The sequence below is a fragment of the Acartia tonsa genome, chromosome 7, assembly GCF_053477335.1.
Source record: "Acartia tonsa isolate MP-2025a chromosome 7, ASM5347733v1, whole genome shotgun sequence".
Classification (NCBI taxonomy): domain Eukaryota; kingdom Metazoa; phylum Arthropoda; class Copepoda; order Calanoida; family Acartiidae; genus Acartia; species Acartia tonsa.
This window is the reverse complement of record NC_137266.1, coordinates 32,874,875-32,899,354: the sequence shown is the minus strand read 5'-3', so window position 1 is coordinate 32,899,354 and position 24,480 is coordinate 32,874,875. Positions and strand designations below refer to the sequence as shown.

The 24,480-nt window shown below is 34.0% G+C and overlaps 1 protein-coding gene across 3 annotated transcripts in view; it reads left to right on the top strand.

The window, feature by feature from the left end:
• The first annotated feature begins 7,266 nt into the window (after nt 1–7,266).
• LOC145323596 (nidogen-like) overlaps nt 7,267–24,480 on the top strand; it is a 63,800-nt gene continuing 46,586 nt past the window's right edge. For 2 of the 3 annotated variants that reach the window (XM_080165979.1, XM_080165981.1), the window contains exons 1-7: nt 7,267–7,344; nt 7,733–7,821; nt 9,419–9,479; nt 10,010–10,069; nt 10,526–10,591; nt 10,918–10,988; nt 11,443–11,521. In XM_080165979.1, the coding sequence (XP_080022105.1) occupies nt 7,282–7,344; nt 7,733–7,821; nt 9,419–9,479; nt 10,010–10,069; nt 10,526–10,591; nt 10,918–10,988; nt 11,443–11,521 (489 nt within the window). In that variant the 5' untranslated portion in view covers nt 7,267–7,281. Of the gene's footprint in view, nt 7,345–7,732; nt 7,822–8,361; nt 8,387–9,418; nt 9,480–10,009; nt 10,070–10,525; nt 10,592–10,917; nt 10,989–11,442; nt 11,522–24,480 lie in introns of all 3 variants that reach the window. The other variant, XM_080165980.1, reaches the window with a different exon arrangement.

Here is a 24,480-nt window from a genome sequence, read left to right as displayed (position 1 = left end):
AAATTTATAAACTCGTGTAGTTAAAAATTTAAATATCAGGAAGTTTAAAAAATCCGCATATAAAAACAAAGTTACAGTCATTTTGCGAAAATGCAAGGAAGTTTTGACTTGTGCCTATTTTTTTAGTTTCATGAAAAGTTCTCTATAATGAACATCAATTGCTAGCAGTTTTTAAAAAGTAAGATGGTACACTTATTGCGGCTTAGAACAAAGATTAGAACGTTTTTTTTTAAATTCAATATCCTTGATATTATCTAAGTTCATGCTTTGTATTACATAATTTTAATAAAATCTTTTATGTAATACAAAATTAAAGTTATGTAAGACGAAATATTGGGAAAAATCGTTAATAATATTTTAAGATTTGCATATTATTATGCGCATAATATGCAAGCAGAATTTTAGGGCGCACAGAAATTTGATGCAAAGAGCAAAGAATTGTTTTCTTTAGACACCCGACCTAAGCATATAATTAGACTCGTACTGTTTATGAGTAACGGATAGCTTTGATCGTTATTCATGCAATTTAAAATCTTGCTATATGTTTACAATATAGCCTAGCAACTCTTCATACATATTTACAAAAAAAGTCTTTATGTCCATTTTATGTAAATCTTTAATGAATTTTACATGATGTAGCTATTGTATGATTTTTAAAATGGTTATTCATAGAAAGATTGTTCACCATCGTTTGTGCGTCTGAAATGCTAAACTGTGCTCTTTCATGTTTTAGTAGAATTACTTAATGGAGCTAAATTTTTATCACATATAATTGTGTCAGCATAAATATCAGACAAATTAGATATTGTGAAGTTATGTCACTCATATTTCAGACCTTAATATTACTTTCGAATATTATATTTTTTTTTGTAGTTCTATGTTATCAAAGGAAAATTGTATGTAGATAAAGGATCAAAGTATCATAATATCCATAAGTAGCAAAGCATATAAATATGTAGACCATTTAGAAAAATATCAAACGAAACCAAACAAAAGGACCGAAAAATTATGTATAATGGATAGTAGAAGCTCAGAGGAATTTATATAAAAAAAAACCCATAGCATTATTTCAAAACAGATTAACAAAGTGAATTATAGAATATATGCTTAACGATAGTGCAGTCTTATATCTTTAATAGTAGCCCACACTTCTCCTTGGCCATACAGACAGACGGAAGGACAGACAGACAGCTGGACAAAGTAAGTTATGAAGTAGCTTTGCTAATACAAAAAAGATAGTAAAACATTATTTCAAACTTTAATTTATCCACTGAATCCGGTACATAATCTTTATGATTTAATAAAACATTAATCATAATTAGATTTATCGCGCAAAATATTAAATCAAACATTGCTCCAAATTAAATTATGATTCATAAATGACATAATTAAAATAAAAACACTTTGAATAAGTTTATTTCATGGTTCTGCTTTACAATGTAGATTCTCGTCAAGGGAAGGTTAGAAACTATTTTTAATTTGGTTAGGGGATACTACCAACACCATTCCAAGAGAAATCGCCCTTAGAAAAATAATCTCACCCCCCCCACTAATAATTACTTTCACTTAAAAAAAAACTAAAATAAAAGTGGGCAGAAGTCGACCACCCCCCCCCCCGCCGTAGTGGCGTAGCCTCTAGTAAACAGATAAAGTAGTTAAAAACTAAAAAAATAAGCTTTGCTGATCTCTTTAACTAAACTCCATCCAACTTTAAATATTTGGTTTTAAAAAGCCAAATATATCTTTTCGAATAAAGGTCTTTCTTTTTTCATTTCTTAATTTTTTTAAGGGGTTCATCTAACCTTCTCGAGTAAATAAAAAACAATAAACGACTTGTATTTTGCCAACCTCAATAATTCTATATTGCTTTTAATCAGGATCATGAAATATATTTGTTTTTGTTAAGGTTAACAATTGATTAGAATAGGTTGAATGGAAACATACATGTGACTACCAGAGTAAATTTTAAAACTAATTCACTTAATCTTAAATTCTTGAAGATATTTGTGTTGGTTGCTTCGTAAAACAACATGAATCCTAAAGTAGCTATGTGTAGGATATTGAAAACCTTTAACCCTATAAAGAAAGGTCACTTGTAATTTATGTTTAATCCTTGTGACCCCAAAACCATCTTGCAATTTGATGAAACGCGTAGACAAATCTTTATCGAAAAGCTTCATAAAGGATCTTGGAGCATGATATTGAAAATAGTAGTCAAAAGATATTCACACAAGCCACCGAAAAGCGACACACAAACGCTAGTTTTAATTATTTATTTGAAATATTTAGCTAATATATACTTTTGTTTGTTTTAAAAAAACATATTCTTTATAAATAGTTTGTTCTATTTTTTTGTTGCAAAAAATTAAAATAAATGATTTATGTTAAATGAAACTTGAAAATCTTGATTTAATTGTAACATGTGATTGTTTCTTATCATTTATATCTAAACAGTTATTCTAATCAGTGTCATCTTATAATATACAGTTTTAATACAAATATCTTAGGTTATTCTGTGCATCTATTGTATACTATTGTGATTTCAACAATCTGTTATAAACGTTTTATTTAATAGGATGCTATTATTACAGATTAATGCTAACCAATGATAAGAATTCATGTAGTAAAGTAACATCAATAAAAATATATAATAACCAGGGATCTGAAGAGATAAGACAATAGCAGATAGCGGGGTAAAATTTTTCGGAAGGGGTAATTTAAATTTTCTTAAATATTTAGTATTAAAAATTTTGTTTGTTAGAGATTTTTTATTTTTTGGGGGTTATTTACCCCACCCAAAATTGTTTGGGGGGGGTAAATATCCCCTCCTAAAAGGTTGGGGGTGCCTACGGCACCCCCAGGGTAGGGGTAAATTTTAAATAGTGGGGGTAAAATGAAAAAAATTTTAAGAGTGCAAATTCGAATGTGGTGGGTAATCCCCACTTTACCGCCCCCCCCCCCTTGGACGTCTATGTGTCGGTCAGTAATGCTAAAGTGTAAAAATTAATTGCCTCGCTTCCCTTTTCCAGGCTGCATATTTTTTTTATTTTTTATTTTTCAATACACAAATATATTTACATAAAAAAGATAATGAGCGTAAATATTTATCTTTTCTAAATTTAGCGAAATGACGATATATAAATATTTCATGAAATTTTTTCACCGGAAAAATTTCAAGCAGAAAATTATCTTCTGTAAGGCTTCGAATCTGAATAATTTCTAAGTTTAGATGGTGCAATAACTTTTTGAAATGTTTTTTTTATCATACACTTTCATAACTGTACACAATGTGTTTGGTTTCAGGGAGGAAGGGAAATGGTACCCAAACTTTTATTCCTCGGTTACTTTGGGTACTTTTATTGAATTTTGATTTGTTGGTTACAAATAAGTAGTATTCAAACTTTTCAAACAACGATTTTATTCTACAGAAGAGGTAATTTTGTTTTTTCGAATTTGGGATACATTTATATAAAGTTATCGTGCTTTTTATCCTTTGAAATTGTTTGAAAAGACAGAATATCTCCTATAGATTTAAAAGCGAAACTTTGCTATATTTGGGTTCTGGCTCTTATTTGTCATTTTACTCTTTTTTTCATTTATGTTCGTTTTTCTAACCGTCTGATTTTTAAAGCTCTGCTATTTTGGATGTCGAAATCCTTGTTTTTCCCTTACAATAGTTCATTAAAACTTTGCTTAAATGTTAAGTAATTATGTAAATATGATAAATTTAATATGGTGAAGATTAGTTTTATTTGTTTAGAAAGATAACATTTCACCTTGGCTTCTGTGCAAATTATACTGTAATATCACTTCCGCGCATTAATACAATTATCGGTAATATCCTCTTAGAAATTTTTTTTTCAATTTTGAAAATTTGAGTACCCCCCCCCCCCTCCCCCCGACAGAACTATGAACTCTGGCTGCAGCGCTCGGCTCCCTAGCCTGCCTAGCCGCAGCGCTCGGCCCCCTTGCCTGCCTAGAGCCGCAGTGCTCGGCTCCCTAGCCTAAAACCTAACCTAACCTAAAATATTTGTTCTGTCGTGGGAGGGGAAGTACTCAAATTGAAAAAAAAATTCTAAGAGGAGAACGCCCAATTATCATATCTAAAGTAATAGGTTGTGTATGTGTTTGTACCCAAGAATCTTGTTAACCGCTTACCGATATGGTTCTCCTTTTCATTAAAGCTTCTTACAGGTTCATAATTATTTTGTAGGAGGGTACTTTTTTATTTTGTCTGTGGTAATTTTAGACGGAAATTATACTTTACTGCAAATTTTAATTATCATGACTAATTCTTTTTATATTTACTTATGAAATTTTGATTTTTTGCGATTAAAATCGAGTCTGATCTTTATTGCAACTATGTTGGTTATAGTTAGGCGCAAAAAAGATAATTTGCGTTTTAAACTAAAGTAAAGTGATCTAATAATAACTTTTTAAAATGGGATTTTGATATCAATAAAATTAGAAAATTATTTTTTTTGTTTTAAACCCGAAGCTGTTCTATTATAATTGGGGTTAGTTTGTACATACGTTTGATAGTATGTCCAATAGTAGTTCGGTAATTTATATTCTACTATTGTAGGTTCTGACTCTCAACAAGTGTTAATATTCGTACTGCTGTATGGTTTTAGCTTTCATGGATGTTGTCAATCTTGTTCAATAATACACTTTCATGACTAAGTTTGTAGACTTTTTTCTCTTTGTCTAAAAATCTAAGATATATGTTATGTTAAATAGTAGGTTTTGATGGTTCATAAATAAATATAGAAATATAGATGTATGCCGCCTAGACAACTACTTGGATCCCCCTATTGAAGACCTTTTTCGTCTGCTAGCATATTGCTTTCTGCTCATTTGTAGGGACTTGGCTGTGTTTAATATTCCAGACGCTATTGGTTGATTTGAACTGAAAGTCAGCACAGGGTCTTCGGGATGGGTACATACAGTTATTTAAACAATTCCCCCTCTATTGTTTTACTCTAATGGTTCATGAGCAAAACTCTAACAATAACATTCCTGATGAAACCAATTTTAACTTCTCTAATATGGCGCAGTACGGGACTTTAACTTGTAAAATTATTAAATCTTTCAGACGCGTTACATATTTCGCTATGGACCGATAATCAGGGTAAAATAAAATTAAATGTTATAACTACACCTAAACGTGATTTGAAATAAAACATCTAATTTTGAAATAGGTCTGAATGTTAAAAGAAACTTCGCAAGATTTATCTTATAATTGATTATTTCATTAGTGGCTACTCTATAAATCATTTAATCTTTTGTTCTGTCAGTCTGTTCGTCTGTCATGAGAAGGGAATGTAACTTTATTGGGAACCATCTAATTTACAGTTCCTAATTACGCAATAAGTGAGCAATAACAGGGTGTATGTGTGTCTGTTTACCTGCATAACATCTGAACAGACATGGTTCTACTTTACAGAAATTCTTACAGATAATTTTTATTGATATTTTGAGTGAGAAAGGGTACCACCACACTCTAAATAAATACCCCCATCCCTCAAGTACCTATTTACAGAGGTTTCTAATCGTATTACATGAAACGATTAAATTTTTGATTTCATATGTAAGCTTCACATAGGTTTCGAATTGTGTCAGTATATTTTATTTTTAATTTTACGTCTTGGGATAGTTTTGGCTATTTTGGCCAACACCTCTTCCCCTACATGTTAAAAATATATTCGCGTGAGCTTTATAGATCAAAGAGTTTAACTCTTTACCTGACTTTGTTCTTATGTTTTGATTTGCTTATAAATTTTAAATTGAAAACTTCCGCTGTTTATGGATATACTTTTCCTTGCTTAACATACATGAGCTTATAAAAAAATCAAGGAAAATTCTTTAGAATAAATGCTTTAACAATATTCAAATTTACATAAGTTTAATTTGAGATTAAAGATAAGATTTTATATTTAACATGTGAATTAAGAAGATATTAAGTTATAGTTTTATGATTATTTAAAGGGAACAAGAAAATATACGTTCATAGGTGTCAAAGCAAGTTAAACACAAAAAGTAGCTGGCTGATTGACTATCTCATTGTGTATAAATGTGTTTATGAGCTTTACAGAGGTCTGAACAGTTTTACAAATATTTTATGGATATAAAAACAAAAAACAAAAAAAAATTATCAATATTCTTTTCTCAAATTAAAGTTTGGTTTGAATCTCAACCCTAATCTATTTAATAGTCCATTTAGAATAAATATAATAGAATCTTTCCATTGTATGATAAACTGATGATTCCTACAAAGACAGATCATGATGTTTTTAGCTTGTGGCTCGGAAGCTCTTTATTATTAGTGCCTATAAAAATGTCGTCATAAGAATAGCCCTTTATTCTAATATTACGTAATTCGGGATTTTTCAGTCCAAAGTTTTAAATTTATTGCTATAAAAAGAGGATAAAAGTTAAAACTTTTGGCCGAAAAATCCCGAATTACGTCATACTTTAATAATGGGCTATTCTAAAATGAAGGATGTTGTCATTATTAATTCATATCTTTCTATAACTTTAATTATTAATCTATTTCCTCTAAGCATATACAGTTCAATTATATATTCGAATTTATATCTTAATTTAAACTACTTTTTAAAATCACGTTTCCTATTTCACATTTACCATTACAGACTATGATATCATTATATTATTCTAAATTAAATTACAAGATTTACAATACATAAAATACCTTATCAAATTTGGGGCACTTTTACTTGTTGTCATTGGATCTGAGTTAAACAATAGAGGGGGGGGGGGAGGGTTTAAATAACTATATGTCTCCTTCCTAAAGGCCAACTTTCAATTGGGCCTTTGAAATTCAACAAGTAGAGTCGGAAATATTTTTACAACCAAGTTGATACAAATGATCAGAAAGCAATTTGCTAGCAAGCGAAAAAGGTCCTCAACATAGAGATCCAGGTTGTTGTCTGGTTATAAATCTATACCATAAATATTTTGGTTCGAATCATGACAAAATAAAACTGGATGGACCTACAAAAGTCATAGTCTTGGGTTGAATAAGTTGGCTAAAGTTATTTCTGAACGATTTACGAGAATAAAACTTCATAATCACATTCTTGGGACAAAATAGCATAAAATCAACTTTATCTTTAAATGAAGGCTCGCTAAAATATATAGTTTCTCCACCAAATTTAAATATACTTATAAACATACAAACTAATTATAGAATTGCATTTTTTTATGTGAAAATGTCAAATATATTTTTATTGGACTTTCAGGTTTAGGTATAATGTAAAAATGACTTCCATGTTAAATTATAATCTTGTGAGATCATTTCTTTTGTTATTTGTCATTGTAAAGGTAACGTTTATTATTCATAGACACTTTTTAGCTCTTGAAGTCTTATTTGTTGGTTTGTATAAACAATTACCAAACAGCTGTTTTTTCCATTGCTTTTTCTATTCCTGGCATTTTTTCTGCGCATGTTTCTTTGTCCTTACAAATATTTTTCATATTGTACCTTGCCTTATACCTTTCTTTTTGACTCTTTGATCCTTTACAATTTTCTAAAGCTTTGCTACTAAGGGATTTCATTGTTCTTTTTATCGTGTTCCAAAGTAATACTGTCAATGGCGTGCAGAGGATTTTGTCAGGGGGTTGTTTTCTTGATGGGATAGAAAAAGGGAAAGGTAGCCCTTCCCATTTCAACTTTACGCACGCTTATGATATACATGCATATTGTTTATAGGTTGAGTGTCTACAGCTTAGTGATTTATTTCCGCATGGAATAGGAACTACAGATAGCACACTAGGTACATCTAGAGAGGATGATAACAGGTATTATCATAGAATATAAACTACAGATAGCACACTAGGTACATCTAGAGAGGATGATAACAGGTATCATCATAGAATATAAACTATAGATAGCACACTAGGTACATCTAGAGAGGATGATAACAGGTATTATCATAGAATATAAACTGTAGATAGTTCACTAGGTACATCTAGAGAGATGATAACAGGTATTATCATAGAATATAAACTATAGATAGCACACTAGGTACATCTAAAGAGGATGATAACAGGTATTATCATTGAATATAAACTGTAGATAGCACACTAGGTACATTTAGAGAGGATGATAACAGGTATTATCATAGAATATAAACTATAGATAGCACACTAGGTACATCTAGAGAGATGATAACAGGTATTATCATAGAATATAAACTATAGATAGCACACTAGGTACATCTAAAGAGGATGATAACAGGTATTATCATAGAATATAAACTGTAGATAGCACACTAGGTACATCTAGAGAGGATGATAACAGGTATTATCATAGAATATAAACTGTAGATAGCACACTAGGTACATCTAAAGAGGATGATAACAGGTATTATCATAGAATATAAACTGTAGATAGCACACTAGGTACATCTAAAGAGGATGATAACAGGTATTATCATAGAATATAAACTGTAGATAGCACACTAGGTACTTCTAGAGAGGATGATAACAGGTATTATCATAGAATATAAACTATAGATAGCACACTAGGTACATCTAGAGATGGTGATAACAGGTATTATCATAGAATATAAACTGAAGCTAGCACACTAGGTACATCTAGAGAGGATGATAACAGGTATTATCATAGAATATAAACTATAGATAGCACACTAGAGAGGATAAGAACAGGTATTATCATAGAAAACAAACTATATGTAGTTATCTCCCTAGATACAGACTAGTAAAGTATCCTACATGAACAAAAATCAATCTATAGAACCTCTTAGAAAGTGTTTTTTTTTCCGGCCGTTAATGAAAAGATATAAATCAATTTTAGTTTTTAGTGGATTATAAAATACTTTTTGTTCTTATTTTCAACAGAATGTCTTTTACTTATTATTGAAAATAAATTAAAAATAAATTGCAGTATTGCAACAAAGATAAAAAATATTGTCTGACCTAATATTTTTGTGGATTTTTATGTTAAACTTATCTTTTTGATATTATGCTGTATGTACTGTTGAGTTATTATGTTTAGATTTTAAATAAATATTAGTAAAAATCAACTATGACGTTTAAAAGGTATTTTTAACATATAAAAATTGTCATTGTAGTAAAGGTTAAAAAATACATACAGATTATTATCTATTTATAGGTCAAGTAAGACAGTAAGGGAAAAAGTTAAGAGAGGGAAAGGGCAACCTAGCAAGAAAAGAGCTTAAAACCATCCAAAAAGTAAACCAAAATTAATTCAGTGGTTAACGAGTTCTTTAGTTTCTGACGGAACTTTCTACTAAGTATTACAGTAGGTATTATATCATTGCAGGGGGCTTTAAAAGCATAAAATCAAACAATATGAGGCAAGTAAAGTATGTAAATTATAAAGTTTCTTTATTATTAATTTTTATTTTTTCAGCATCGAAGTCCAACTTGGAGTTCCGTTTGTATTCTACCAGAGACAGTTTGACTCTTTATTTGTAAGTTTTGTTTTACTAGAAATAACGTTTCCTAGGTCTTGTATATTTCTTTATATCTGTTAAAGGTTTGGGGTTCCCTAACCTCTTAGTTTATATATTTTAATTTTTAATAGGATTTACCCTTTTTTCCATGGAAAAAACTCTGGTTTTAACTAAGGGAACATTCACTTAACTTAACAGTAGCTTAAATAGATTATTTACCTTTATATAATTTACTTTCTTTACCTTTCAATTTTGACGGACAGGTGGCCTTACAGGCGGTAGAGTAGATTTACTTCAGAACAAGATGATATCAATAATAGATTTATCAACCTATATTACTAAGAGAAATGTAAACATTTTCTATACTTTTGGATCCACCCCCTGGAAATATAAGCGTTACGGATTAAAAGAAGGACAATTGGACGGACATACAAACAACTTTAATTATTGAGAAATTTCGCTGCCAGATTAATGTCCTTTAACTTATTTTAGAAACTTTTGAAATACAATCTATTACATTTTAAATAATGTTTTAAATTATTTTCTAGATAAACGAAAATGGATTTGTATCATTCCTTACAGAAGTTCCAATTTTCTACAATGTTCAGGGAAATGAAATATTCAATACCAAACATGCAGCTTATACCAACAACGAAAATGAAATTAAAAATACTAAACCTAAACATGATTTTCAGCTGTCGTTGGGGGGCAATTTTTAGTAAATTTGACTACCTTTTTATCTGCCCCCCAAATATTATTTTAGATTTATTTTGCTTGTTTTCTATACCTTATTCCTGCAAAATAATGTTTTACTAACAGTGTGTGCCCCTAACATCAATTTGAGAGATGACATTAACATAGCCAAAACCGTACAAGAGGACTTACGTGAAGCATCCTTAATATAGAAAACTATATTGATGCAGCGGTTTCTGATATGTTAACGGACAAACATAAAAACCTTACTACAACTATATAAAGCAATCATGTATACCCTATGGTAATCAATGATTTTAAATAAAGATTGATATTTAAAAACGCACTTTTAAATATTTTATTGATTAAAGATGCCTATGGACTACCCCATGATTGCGCCATTTTACACAGATGTAGATACCAGAGGCACTGGACAGGTACAAATTTTGCTGTTAGTTTATCAACATAATTAAGAAATATAAATAAAAAAACAAATGACAATGGAAATAGAATTGACTTGAATATTATGATGGTAAAAATCCGACGTGCTTTCACACAAAGTAACCTGTTAAGCACTGATAACCCCTAAATTAAAAAAAAATTGAAAATAGGGGAGGGGGGGCATCAAGACACTTTGTGTGAAGCACAAAACTCCATATTTAAATTTTTTTCTTTAAATGCTTTTGTCATTCACTTCAATTTTCCAATCTATGTAACTAACAGAATATATATAAATCAAAACTGTTTCTTTTGAATTTTTTAGGTTTATTACCGAGTTTCTAAAGAAAAACAAGATTTGGACAAGGCTAACAGTTTTATTAACCCAAGATTTAGGTAAACAAATAAAAAAAACTAATTTTGTTGCTTATTAAAATTTATATTTTGTTAGGTAAAGGTTATAAAAGCCCTACAATGCAATGGTTATAGGACCCCGAAATGGCTATGAATTATTGTCAGCCGGTCGGCCAGGACGCCTCTATGAATTTTTTTTCACTTTGACTAGATAGAGAAAAGGTGAAAAAAGCTCTTAGCAAGCGTATACTAGTATATCGGCTGCACCCCTTTTCTAATCAATGATAATTGATGTACAGTTCCAATTATGATAAACAAAGGTATGTTGGTTAAAATCATTGTTTGAAAAGTTCGGATAAAGCCTGTGCGGACCAAACTATCAAGATTTAAGAAAACTTTTAATCCAACGAATAAGAGAGTATATAATAAAACGTTGGTTAATATTTTAGAGTCCTATCCCCTCCCTTAGTGATCAAATTTTTTTTTTATAATTCAGGAGCACATCATTTTCTTGCAGTGAGGTTGTAGTAGTTACATGGTCAAAAGTTGGGGCATACAATAAAAACAAGGATAAGGTATTATATATTATATAGTTGCGCAGCTACTCTATAACTAGGATATAGTGTAGATAGTTGGGGCATACAATAAAAACAAGGATAAGGTATAATATATTATATAGTTGCGCAGCTACTCTATAACTAGGATATAGTGTACATAGTTGGAGTATACAATAAAAACAAGGATATGTATTATTAATTATTTAGTTGTACAGCTACTCTATAACTAGGATATAGTGTAGATAGTTGGAGAATACAATAAAAACAAGGATAAGGTAATTATTAATTATTTAGTTGTACAGCTACTCTATAACTAGGATATAGTGTAGATAGTTGGAGAATACAATAAAAACAAGGATAAGGTAATTATTAATTATTTAGTTGTACAGCTACTCTATAACTATGATATAGTGTAGATAGTTGGAGCATACAATAAAAACAAGGATAAGGTAATTATTAATTATTTAGTTGTACAGCTACTCTATAACTAGGATATAGTGTAGATAGTTGGAGAATACAATAAAAACAAGGATAAGGTAATTATTAATTATTTAGTTGTACAGCTACTCTATAACTAGGATATAGTGTAGATAGTTGGAGAATACAATAAAAACAAGGATAAGGTAATTATTAATTATTTAGTTGCACAGCTACTCTATAACTAGGATATAGTGTAGATAGTTGGAGAATACAATAAAAACAAGGATAAGGTAATTATTAATTATTTAGTTGTACAGCTACTCTATAACTAGGATATAGTGTAGATAGTTGGAGAATACAATAAAAACAAGGATAAGGTAATTATTAATTATTTAGTTGTACAGCTACTCTATAACTAGGATATAGTGTAGATAGTTGGAGAATACAATAAAAACAAGGATAAGGTAATTATTAATTATTTAGTTGCACAGCTACTCTATAACTAGGATATAGTGTAGATAGTTGGAGAATACAATAAAAACAAGGATAAGGTAATTATTAATTATTTAGTTGCACAGCTACTCTATAACTAGGATATAGTGTAGATAGTTGGAGAATACAATAAAAACAAGGATAAGGTAATTATTAATTATTTAGTTGCACAGCTTCTCTATAACTAGGATATAGTGTAGATAGTTGGAGCATACAATAAAAACAAGGATAAGGTAATTATTAATTATTTAGTTGCGCAGCTACTCTATAACTAGGATATAGTGTAGATAGTTGGAGCATACAATAAAAACAAGGATAAGGTAATTATTAATTATTTAGTTGTACAGCTACTCTATAACTAGGATATAGTGTAGATAGTTGGAGTATACAATAAAAACAAGGATAAGGTAATTATTAATTATTTAGTTGTACAGCTACTCTATAACTAGGATATAGTGTAGATAGTTGGAGAATACAATAAAAACAAGGATAAGATAATTATTAATTATTTAGTTGTACAGCTACTCTATAACTAGGATATAGTGTAGATAGTTGGAGTATACAATAAAAACAAGGATAAGGTAATTATTAATTATTTAGTTGCACAGCTACTCTATAACTATGATATAGTGTAGATAGTTGAAGCATACAATAAAAACAAGGATAAGATAATTATTAATTATTTAGTTGCGCAGCTACTCTTGGGGGACTTTTATAAAGTTAGTGGGTAGAAGAAGGACATAAAATTAAAATACTAAAAACTTTTCCCACAAATAATAATTAAATAATAACCTATTTATGTGCATGTGTTTACATCTAATTAAACAAAATTCAAATAAATTCAGCTTTTTATCAAAGGGGAAAAAGTTACATTTTAATTGTTTGTTCTTTTTTACTACAGTCAACTCGAGTCTAATTTGAGAGCGTAGCATCTCTCAATAGTCATTATTAGAAATTCTATATACTAATTTATATTCTAGTAAAAATAGAAAGTCTAGATAAAGAATTCCTTAATTTTACCAATAGTAACACAACGTAGGAATAATCTTACCATACTTTTGGTCAGAAAGTGAAAATATTTTTGGTACGACATGCTAAGTCGATGAAATATCTAAGGATTAAGTTTGCTTGATGGAATTATATTAAAATGGCCGGATTATTGCCTTTGGTTGACAATTTAGGGTAAAAATCTATAGATTATCTATATAAACTCACTTTATTGATCTAACGTATTATCGAAGTCTTGAAAGAAACCTCTAAAGATTATTGTCTGATTTGTTAAGCTTTGCTAATATGAATGTTCACATCCTTGTAAAAGTATCATTTTAAGTATTTAAAGCCAATTCTATTCTTTACATGAGATATTTATTACCGTGAGATTTTTAACACTTATAACTCGTTCACACTTTAAAAGGACTGTTTATCTTACCTATAATTTAATGATGTCTTCGCTCTTAAACTCATTACGAAAGATTTTTTTAAAATTCAAATAATAGGTAAAAACCTTTCTTTCATACGTAGACCAGGCGTTATAAAAATTTTAGGTTTATAGATTGATATAATATAGAAATTATGATATTTCAGATTTAAACAATAAATAAACAGCTAGACCAATATATAAATATTCTTTTCTGTAAAGTTTTTTTGGTTAATATACAGGAAGATCACCCTTTAAAAAATTGTATTTGAAAATATAATCCCTCTTACAACTTTTTGATGTGGCCATTATAAAAATTTTATCTGTACCATCCTTTGAAGGCACTCATAAAATCGCATTAATTTGTTAGGGGTGTGCCTTTAACCACTTCATTTACAATAACTTCCATTCATATGGGGTTATCTTTGTGGTTGGCGGGTTTTTAGGGAATATTATATCATTGTATGTAAATATATGCTAGTATGTTCAATAAGAGATATAAGTTTCCCGGAATTTTAATGTAGGGAGGAGATTTAAAATCTGCATCAAATTTTAAGGATTTTTTTTTATAAAATTCGTTTTTTGTATAATTCTTTATCTAAAAGCGGAAATACAAATTAAGTTAATTAATTTTGGCATCCGTGATTGGTGGATTTAAAAAATCTGCGCTCTGATTGGATGTCGTACATCATTCAACCAATTAGAGCGCAGGTAGTTTAAAATCCACCTATCCTATTGGTCAAAATTAATTAACTTAAAATTTATTTCCGCTTTTAAATAAAGAATTATACAAAAAACGAATTTTATAAAAAATCCTTAAAATTTGATGCAGATTTCAAATCTCCTCCCTACATTAAAATTCCGGAAAACTTATATCTCTTAATGTTCAACCCACATTTAGAACGAATTAAAAAAAAGTTTTAATAACAGATTAACCCTATTTTTTTTATGGTGGGAAGGGGGAGGGGAGTAAGTACTTTTTTCTAGGAGTGGAGATTTTCCCCCCGCTTGCAAAATGACCCAAAACCCAGGTTTGGACATTGAGTGGTTAACAAGATTAAACAAACATTAAAATAGCTTTTATTTGTAATAAGACCTCTAAAACCACTGGACCAGGTAATCTTTAACCTTCAGTAGATTAAAATAATTGGTGGAAAAGGATAGACACCACTAGTTTAATTCTACAAACCAATAAGAATGTAATAACAGTACCCATAGTTTTTAGTGTAAATGAAACTTTGTTACAATTACTTTTTACGGTCGAATGTCCCCTCCCTCCTTGTCAGTTACAGACATTATCATTGGTTATTATTGCAACTAAGCATCTGAGTTAGTTGATATACATTTTACAATCAATTTTACAAGCTACTTATGAAAAGAAAAATCAGACTTACAAGCTAATATATTATCAAAGAAAGACAGATAGACAGCGAGGTAGAGAATAGTTATTTATTGCATCGTATTATAAACAGCATTCTCCGGATATAAAAATGTAAAATTCTAAGATTAAAACTAGTTTTGTTTGCCTCGATGTACCGAAGGTACGGCCTAACAAAACTGGTTTTAATTTTATGATTGTATATTTTTATATTCGTAGAAAACTGGCTATAATACTATACGAAACATGATTTTTCGGTGTGGTTGAGAACCGGTTCTTATACACTGGTTATTAAGCGGTTTCGAAGACATACTGGGAAAAAGTTTACGGGATATAGAGACGTAGATAGACAGATAGATAGAGAGAGAGAGAGATAGAGACGTAGATAGATAGATAGATAGATAGATAGATAGATAGATAGAGAGAGAGAGAGAGAGAGAGAGAGAGAGAGAGAGAGAGAGAGAGAGAGAGAGAGAGAGAGAGAGAGAGAGAGAGAGAGAGAGAGAGAGAGAGAGAGAGAGAGATAGAGAGAGATAGAGAGAGAGAGAGAGAGAGAGAGAGAGAGAGAGAGAGAGAGAGGGAGAGAGAGAGAGAGAGAGAGAGAGAGAGAGAGAGAGAGAGAGAGAGAGAGAGAGAGAGAGAGAGAGAGAGAGATGGATAAGAAGAGAGAAAGAGAGGGAGACAGACAGAAAGAAAGAAGTGAGAGAAAAATTTGACTGCAAAAAGTTTCATTTTCCGTATTTAATGTCTTCTGTAAAATTTTACATCAAAATGGAAAATTTTATGTTGTTAATTTGTTTGGATATTGAGTGATTTTACGCCAGTAGTAAAAAAGCTTTAGCTATAGCTGCTACCTAAATACGGGAGGGTGGGTGGATATTTAGAAATAAACAGGAACAAATTTTCCATTAATAGCGCAGCAACTAAGCGTAAAATACAAGTTTGGGAAAAAATTTACAATTTAGTTTAGCCTGAGATCTAAAGGGATAAGACAATGACTGATCAATTGATGTACATCTCCAATGAAGATACACAAAATTACCCCATCAGTATATTAAAATTAATGGTTGAAACGTTTGAACACACAACTTAAGGACCCAACCAATCAAAATCCACTAAAGTCCCCAAAGTTTGTAATTATAAGAAAAGGTTATTATATAACTTTGGGGACAAGTGTACTAAATAACCCATTGTCTCCCTCTCTCTGATAATAGCTATGTGTTTTAAAGTAAAAAGGGGATATTTTTTGCCTGACATATGGACAGGCTAACTGAAACGGTCTGCTCCTTTAAGAACACAGGCAAAGGATTGTAATTAAAAAAATACCGACGATATTTTTTGTCGAGTAACTGCGCTGCAAAAAAATAGGGGGATAAAAGTTTTATGCAGTTAATAATTTATTATTAAAATTTGAGTTTACATGTTGTTAAACAGTTATATTATTCGGTGCTTTTCCTCAAAAGCGCCCAATGAGAACAAACCCCAACCCCCATCTTATTTCTAAAAATAAATTAAAAATAATAGTGTCTCAACCATGACACTTTGGTTGAGTGTGACTTCCGAATTAGCGGGAAGTTCTAGAGATCTTGTTGACGTACACACAAACCCCTAATACCAGGAACCATCAAGTTTCAACAGCAGGTTTGATTATAGATTTATTGAGGCAACTATTTCAAAGTCCTGAAATTACAAAATCAATTAATACAAAATTCCAGTTTTTATAACCACGTAATCTTATTTGCTTTTTTAAAATCATTTTTTTCTACGGTTAAGAATCTTTGGAAACTTTGGCTTTAAAGGAAAATTATTTGGTTTAATAAATCATTGTTAAATGCAAAAATAAAAGCACATAAAAAATTACTAAAACATAATAATTAATCATAATAAAGTTTCATGATTAGCTGGCTAAAGCCTTTTAAACTAAATATAATCGTCCTATACACCATTCCATTTAAATAAAATTAACAAATTCTACCTGAAGTTCTTATGGTTTCAAGCCCCTGGTATACTAGGGTTGTTCACGCACTATGATACCAATGATAGGCCCAACTTTGTTCTCTGAAATCTTCACACACTCACATATCATTCAAAAGTAACGAACGTGGACGCATCAAAATATAAACAATCCATGCCGCGTCTCTTTAGAAAAGGAAAGTCAAACAAGACGACATATGCGCTTAATTTGGGATAATGAATAAGGAATTAATTTCGATCTTGATAAACACAAAGCTTCCTCGAAAAGAGGTTAAGACACACCCCCCGTTTGAAAGTCAAATTAACTTCCTTAACGAGATTCAAGGTTTTTTGCGCTGAGCACTAGCAACATTTCTCACTAAACTCAACTCACCATAATCACATGAGAATGGCCACATCCCGAAAAACATGACAATTTTTGCTCCTAACTAAATGAAACCCCGTGAAATGCATACACAATATTATACTCCTCACTAGGACTCATAATACCTCACATTTTAGGATAGAAGGATGGGGATTGGTTTGTACCATACAATATTCCAGGCACATGACACTCACAAGATCACATACACAAATCCTAAAATGGATAATCCTATTAATCATGATGTTGTAAATATATCAACTTATACTAATTAATAATCATTTCATAATCAATAGGTAATAAATCATTATTAATAAATCAATAAGTACCTACGAAATCAGGTTGAAATGTAAACAAATAATGGTAAAATATAAAACGAAATAAATCTTAGAGAAGAAAATTAAGATTTATAGGTACTTAAAGCTAAATTTGTTAAGCATCAAAAAGAGTAGTAAGAAAAAATATTTCAAAATCCTTGGGCAGAAAGTTTTTCAAACTTAATGAATAAGAACTGTAACTATCTTAATCAACAATAAAACTTTTCAATACTTAGATAATAGCAAAATAATAATAATATCTTTTTTAGAATTTTCATCGAAATTATGAAAAAATACCAATTTTTCTTTGTAAAAAAATGAAAATTTTAATATGAATTTTCAATCATTCCTTAATCTGAATAAAAATGTTTTACTTGAATGAAATTCATATGTAATCTTAAAAAAATCTGCTAAAAAGTACTTGATTTTTTTCCTTAGAATAAATATCGAATCACGCAACCTCGACACATTTATTCTTTTTTGGTAAACTTTTCAGGTAAGTTTTATAATGAATTGTACTTTTAAAAAGAAATTAAACTCAATAAAATTAAATTTGAGCATATGAAATAGAATAAAAATTAATCGCATTTTGGTTGATTCCTATTTTAGGCATAAAAATAGGCATATGAAAATGTGGCTTTTTTACTAAAAAATCTCAATTTCCATAAAATAAGAATCAATTATTAATCATAATTTTTAATAACTGCCTGACTGATACAGCATGTTCTTCCAGGGGAGATTTATCTGTCAGCCTGAACAAGACTCTTGCAGTCTTTCTTCCATCCTCAATCCTCGTCACACGGCCCATCCGCAGACATCTCATCAGCGGATTTGTACTCGTAACCAGCACTATATCTCCGTCAGCTAGCGGCTCCGCCATCTCATCTTTCCACTTGGACATCCTTAATATCTTCAGCAAAATCTCCTGGCGGTAGGAAGTCCAAAACTGGGCAGACAAATCTTCTAACAACTTCAACCTGGAGGAAATTTGGTCCTCAGGTTTCATCGCCACATTGCACAACGGCTGGCGGTCTACATTTCCCAGCAGCTGGCCAGGGGTAATCAGCCGCCAATTCTCCACGTCATTCGCAGCTTCTATCGTCAATGGTCTGCTATTCATTAACTTGCTAACCTCTGCCAACAGCACCAGGAGCTCATTAAAATTAACAGAACTATTCACCAACTTCTTGGACAGCAATCTCTTGGTTAATCCCACCATTTTCTCAGCTTGCCCAATAAAATGGTGGGCTCGGGCCGGAATCTGGGACCAAGAAAACTCTACCTGGCTGCCCAACTTCTGCTCTAAAACCTTGCGAGCAGCGGATAATTGTGTGCCCATGTCGCTTACTATAACCTTCGGCAGACAATGAACAGCCTCCAACTTGCGCAGGGACAACAGTATACTACTGGTATCATACTTCTCCAAGGCATCCAGCCACAGCGCCCCCGAGAACCTGCAGACTACCACGAACACCCACACCTTCTTCGTTGCTGTCTGACTCCTCGTTTTGGCGGTAGCTCTCCTTGTAACCAGCGGACCCATAAGGTCAACTTGCACAGCTTCAAATGGCCTGCTCGGAACCAACTTGTCAGGTAAAACATCCTTCATGGTAGTACGACATTCCTTGGCCCTCTCAACACTGCAGGGCCAACACTTCTTCACCTCCATGATGGACAACCTCCTTGCCTTCACAATCCAGCACCAACGGCGGCTCTCAGCTAAAGTTCCACGGACACCAGAATGAAGCTCAACATGCGCTTCTCTCATAATGACAGAAGCTAACCAATTACCAGGCTCCAAAATTACTAAACCTGGCATGTCTTCAAATAGCATTTTACGGCCACCAGTAATGGCGTCAATGACGGGCTCGCCACGACCAACCATTTTTAGAATTCGCATCTCCCTGGTCACATAATTACCTCCGGGACCAACGACAGGCCAGGTCAATGATACTTCATGCACTAATAGATTCAATGACGAATAATTGCCTTTAGCGTCATTTATCCACTCATCCTGTTGGCTACATGACACAATGAAAAGTTCCGCCGCCGCCATAAAATTGTACAAAGACGGCTTGTACACAGAATCTGCGGCTGCTACATGACTACCAGCGGCTGTAGTCTTGCCTTCTTGTCTGCTCTTTAGCTTCTTCAACCAGGTGTTCGATACTTGCAGGACAGCTGCCATAATACGTTTGGCCTGTCCAAATGATCTCCTGTGCTTAAACCTAAAGACATCTTCAGCGGCTTCTCCGGTAACTTTCATTGAACATAACTTAACCATTTTGGTATTCAACTCCTCCGGTGGTAAATCCTGCTTGACTTGCTCGGCAGTTTTCACCGGCCACGCACTTTCATCCTGGCGCAACCATTCTGGGCCCAATCTGTACCTGGAACCTGGACCTAAATCTGATACCTTGCAGGTGCTTCTGGTGCCCAAATCTGCAACATTGTGTGTCCCAGGGACCCACCTCCAGTCATCCTTGTTGGTTGCAGATTGGATTTCTCCAATGCGATGAGAATTAAATGTGTTCAACATGGCACTGTTGGAAACAATTTGTGATAAAACACACGATGAATCAGTAAAGTACATCACTCTGATAACATCAAAGGGCAGGGCATCTCTGATGGACTTTGACAACCTGGTGGACATCTGGCAACCCATCAATTCAAGGCGTGGAATTGATTCAGTCTTGACCGGCGCAACTCTTGACTTGGTGGCTAGCAGGAACGTTTCAAACCCTTGCCTAGTTGGCCACCTCAAATATGCCATACAAGCATAGGCCTCTGATGACCCATCCGAAAACATCATCAAGGATGGAAGGCCAGTTGGTTCCTCCGGGACCACACAACGGTCAAACTCCAATTTAGCGACCTCAGCTCTGTCCTCCAGCGACTTAACAAGTTCATCCCATAGACTTTTTGGAATGAAATCTTGCCAGCCCAAATTCAGCAAACATGTTTTCCGCAGGACAAGTTTAATCCTCAACAGGATAGGGCTGCAAAGCCCGAGCGGGTCGAAGGTCTGGGCGGCGAACCTGTGGACCATCTTCTTTGTCAGATTCTCGTCCAAGGCGTCCTGGAGGTTGTACAAATCAGCATCCTCTTTCACCTTCTTTCCCTTGACTTTACCATCTTGGTTGACTCTCGTGGCGATGGATAACACATCAGTGGCTGGCTTCCATATCAGCCCAAGAACCTTGGTTGGCTGGCAATCATCACCAGAATAAATGACTTGTTTGAAGGAAAAACTACCTTTGCTGATAATTCTGTCGGCTTCTTTCATCATCTCCTTGGCTTCTGGCACAGATCCTGCCCCCGAAATGACATCATCTATGAAGCTGTGCTTCTCAAGCTTGACTGCAACTGGAATATGAGGTAACTTGAAATTTTCCTCGGGGTAGGTAGGTATTTCTGGCTCCTTCCATAATTCTGGCACAGATCCTGCCCCCGAAATGACATCATCTATGAAGCTGTGCTTCTCAAGCTTGACTGCAACTGGAATATGAGGTAACTTGAAATTTTCCTCGGGGTAGGTAGGTATTTCTGGCTCCTTCCATAATTCAGGTTTTGCTACAATATCACTACCATTTATCTGTCCCTCTCCATACATCTCCTTGACCTCTGCTTCACTCTTTCCGCCGAACAGGCGGGACGTCAACTTCAGGGCTGTAACTGCCAGATTTCCCGCAGCCAACTCGCCAAAATTCACCACTTTAGTCAGGTAAATTTCAAGTGGACCGTCTGGCGTCGGGGAAAATAAAACTCTCTTCATCTGGCTGTCGAACTCTGTGGCCAGGATGGAGTTATAAAACTTGGAAATGTCCGCGGTTAAACCAACCTTATAACCGCGGAAAAGCAACAAATGATAAAAAATCTTCTGCATTGGTGGCGGACCTCCCAGCATTATGTGATTAAAACTGGTACCCTTGAACGTCAGAGAACTATTTGCACACAATCTCATGGGTGTGGAACTTGAATCCTCCTTGAAAGCAACCACTATTGATGAACAAGACTTAGGCCCTTCATACTTCAAGTCTTCAGGCGTTGCTTTTTGAAAAACGCCTCTGGAGATGGCGTCATTGAATACCTGCACATACATATCATAGGTACCTTCGTTGACCATCCTGGCACGATCCTTTTCAGCAATTTTGCGGGCTAAACTCTCATTGTAGGGCAAAGTGTGAGGATCTTCAATGTAAGCATATTGACCTGTCCACTTGTTGGATTGCAAGTCTAGTGTTAAACCTGCCTCAATTATTCTCTGCCTCTCACGCTGGTCCCAGGTAGTGCCGTCGGCCATAGCCTTGCACTCTTGACAGGCAGCACATCCTGGACAAAGTGCCTGCGGCTGTACGCCAAACGATTCAGACGTCAAAAAGTCTGGCAAGGTGCCTCCACTAACACTGACAGCTTTATATGCCGATTTTTGGTCACCAGCTCCACCGTCAGCACTTGTACAGATAAAACCACTACCAAAAATGGTTCGCCACAACATAGACTGGCCCACTTTCTGGTAGGTTGATGGAAACACGTCAGGATGTGTATTTCCAATGATGATATCTAAGCCTCCACTAATATATGTAAATCTTTCTGGCGGCATCTTAAATATTTCGGCGGCGGTTTGGGGGTGGACCGAGCGCATCTTGTTGGCCCCGCCAAGGGTAGGCATGACAGCTGCCTCAAACTCCCTCAAATTACCGTCCCTATCCTTCAGATAAAACACAACATTGCGGCAGGAAGTCTCACTGCCGTCAGCCACAGAAATAGTTGTATATCTGCCGGTAGATTTCAGCTTCAACTTGTTGGATAACTTCTCAGACACAAGTGGCAAATTTGCACCGGAGTCAAACATGACAGTGGCGTGGCAGGTGCCGCCGCCAGGTGCTACAACAGGAACTAACTGAAGTAAGAAGGTACAGGGGCTGGGTGCAGAACTTGACTTGTAGACTGTATTCACACCAGCACTAGCCTCATGGATCAACCGGCTATGATATCTGTCGCAATTATTGGTGCCACAAACACCAAGCTTATCCGATTTATTACACTTGTCAGCAGCATGGCCATCACACAAGCAGAGTTCACACAACTTCTTCTGCTGGACAACTTTTTTTCGGTCAACCACATCCATCTTCTTAAACGTGAGGCAACGGAAAATCGGATGTTTCTCCTTGCAGCTTTCAACAGGACATGTACTGTTCCACTTAGAAGTCTTGTCCTTTCCAGCCTTTCCATTTTTATTGTCGCTGCGGCCAGATACTTGCGCGGCGGCAGCTCTGTCACGATTTCTCTTGCCGGCGCTAGTGTCATAGGACATATCACCGGCCAACATTGCTCCCCTTGTCCTCTCCAGCAGTTCTAAAATCTTCTTGATGTCTGGTTGGTTCATGCTACCTAGCTCCATCATAATTTTCTCTCTCAGGGCATCTGGACATTTGTCTTTGAAAATATGAATAAGAGTTAGGTGGTGGTAATCCTTAGCTGCAGAACCAACGATGGCTTCTACTTCCTGCATGGTGCTTTTGAAGGTAGCAATTGCACTAACCACGTCCACAGGTTTCATCTTGTTCAGCTTAGTTAAAATCTTCATGAACCGGCGGGTGTTTGATAAAAACATCTGATCCAAAAATAACCATTGTTCATTATGATCTCTAATCGCTGACACTTGCTTGCATAGCTCCGGGTTGGTTATCACCTTCTCCATACACAACATCAGACTTAACCTCTGGTCAGAAAATCCGTAACCAGCGCATAGATCTTTAAAGACCTGTTTAAAGTTGGAGTAATCCGTGTCAGTACCATCAAAGGACGGCAACAAACTGTTGTCCCAGCGCCCATACTGCGGGTTGGAACTCCGAATATCCACGGCAGACATACTTCTGGAGAGTATGGCAGGTGTCCCACTCTCATCCAAGTTAGATGAACGACGTTCCATCTCTCTAAGCCTTCGGTACATATCACGTACTTCTTGGCGCAACTCCATGGAAATTTTAAGCACTCCCATGTCCATCCTCACCTTCTCAATGACGTCGAGGTTCCTGGCGACAGTGCTTGACCTCGCGTCGTCTGAATCATTGTCAAGCCAGTGCAGAATTTTCGTACACTGCTCCAACGACGCATAAACTTTATCTGCAACAGTTTTCTGTTCACTAGCTTCATCCAAATCACGCTTGAACTCGCGCAACTCACTAGTCTCCACGGCAGGTTTTAGACTTTTTATTAGGTCAGATTGGTCCTTGACCTCACTAAAAATGTCACGAATTGATTTTAAATTCACATTTTCACATGAACTAAAACTTTGGCAGGCTTTTAGATTGTCATAAAACACTTTTAACTGTTCATCAAACACTTCTAGCCTTTCACTGCCAATAGCGATAGCTCGCCCAATTTTCTGCTTTTTGGTTAGTGGCATATTGATTCACTAGGTACTTATTTCACAGAAAAAATTGTCACAGTTTATTGCATCAATAATCACTGGATGCTCTTGATCTCTTGAAGAATGCTAACGCCTATTCTTCAGATACTTTGAAATTGTCTCAACCATGACACTTTGGTTGAGTGTGACTTCCGAATTAGCGGGAAGTTCTAGAGATCTTGTTGATGTACACACAAACCCCC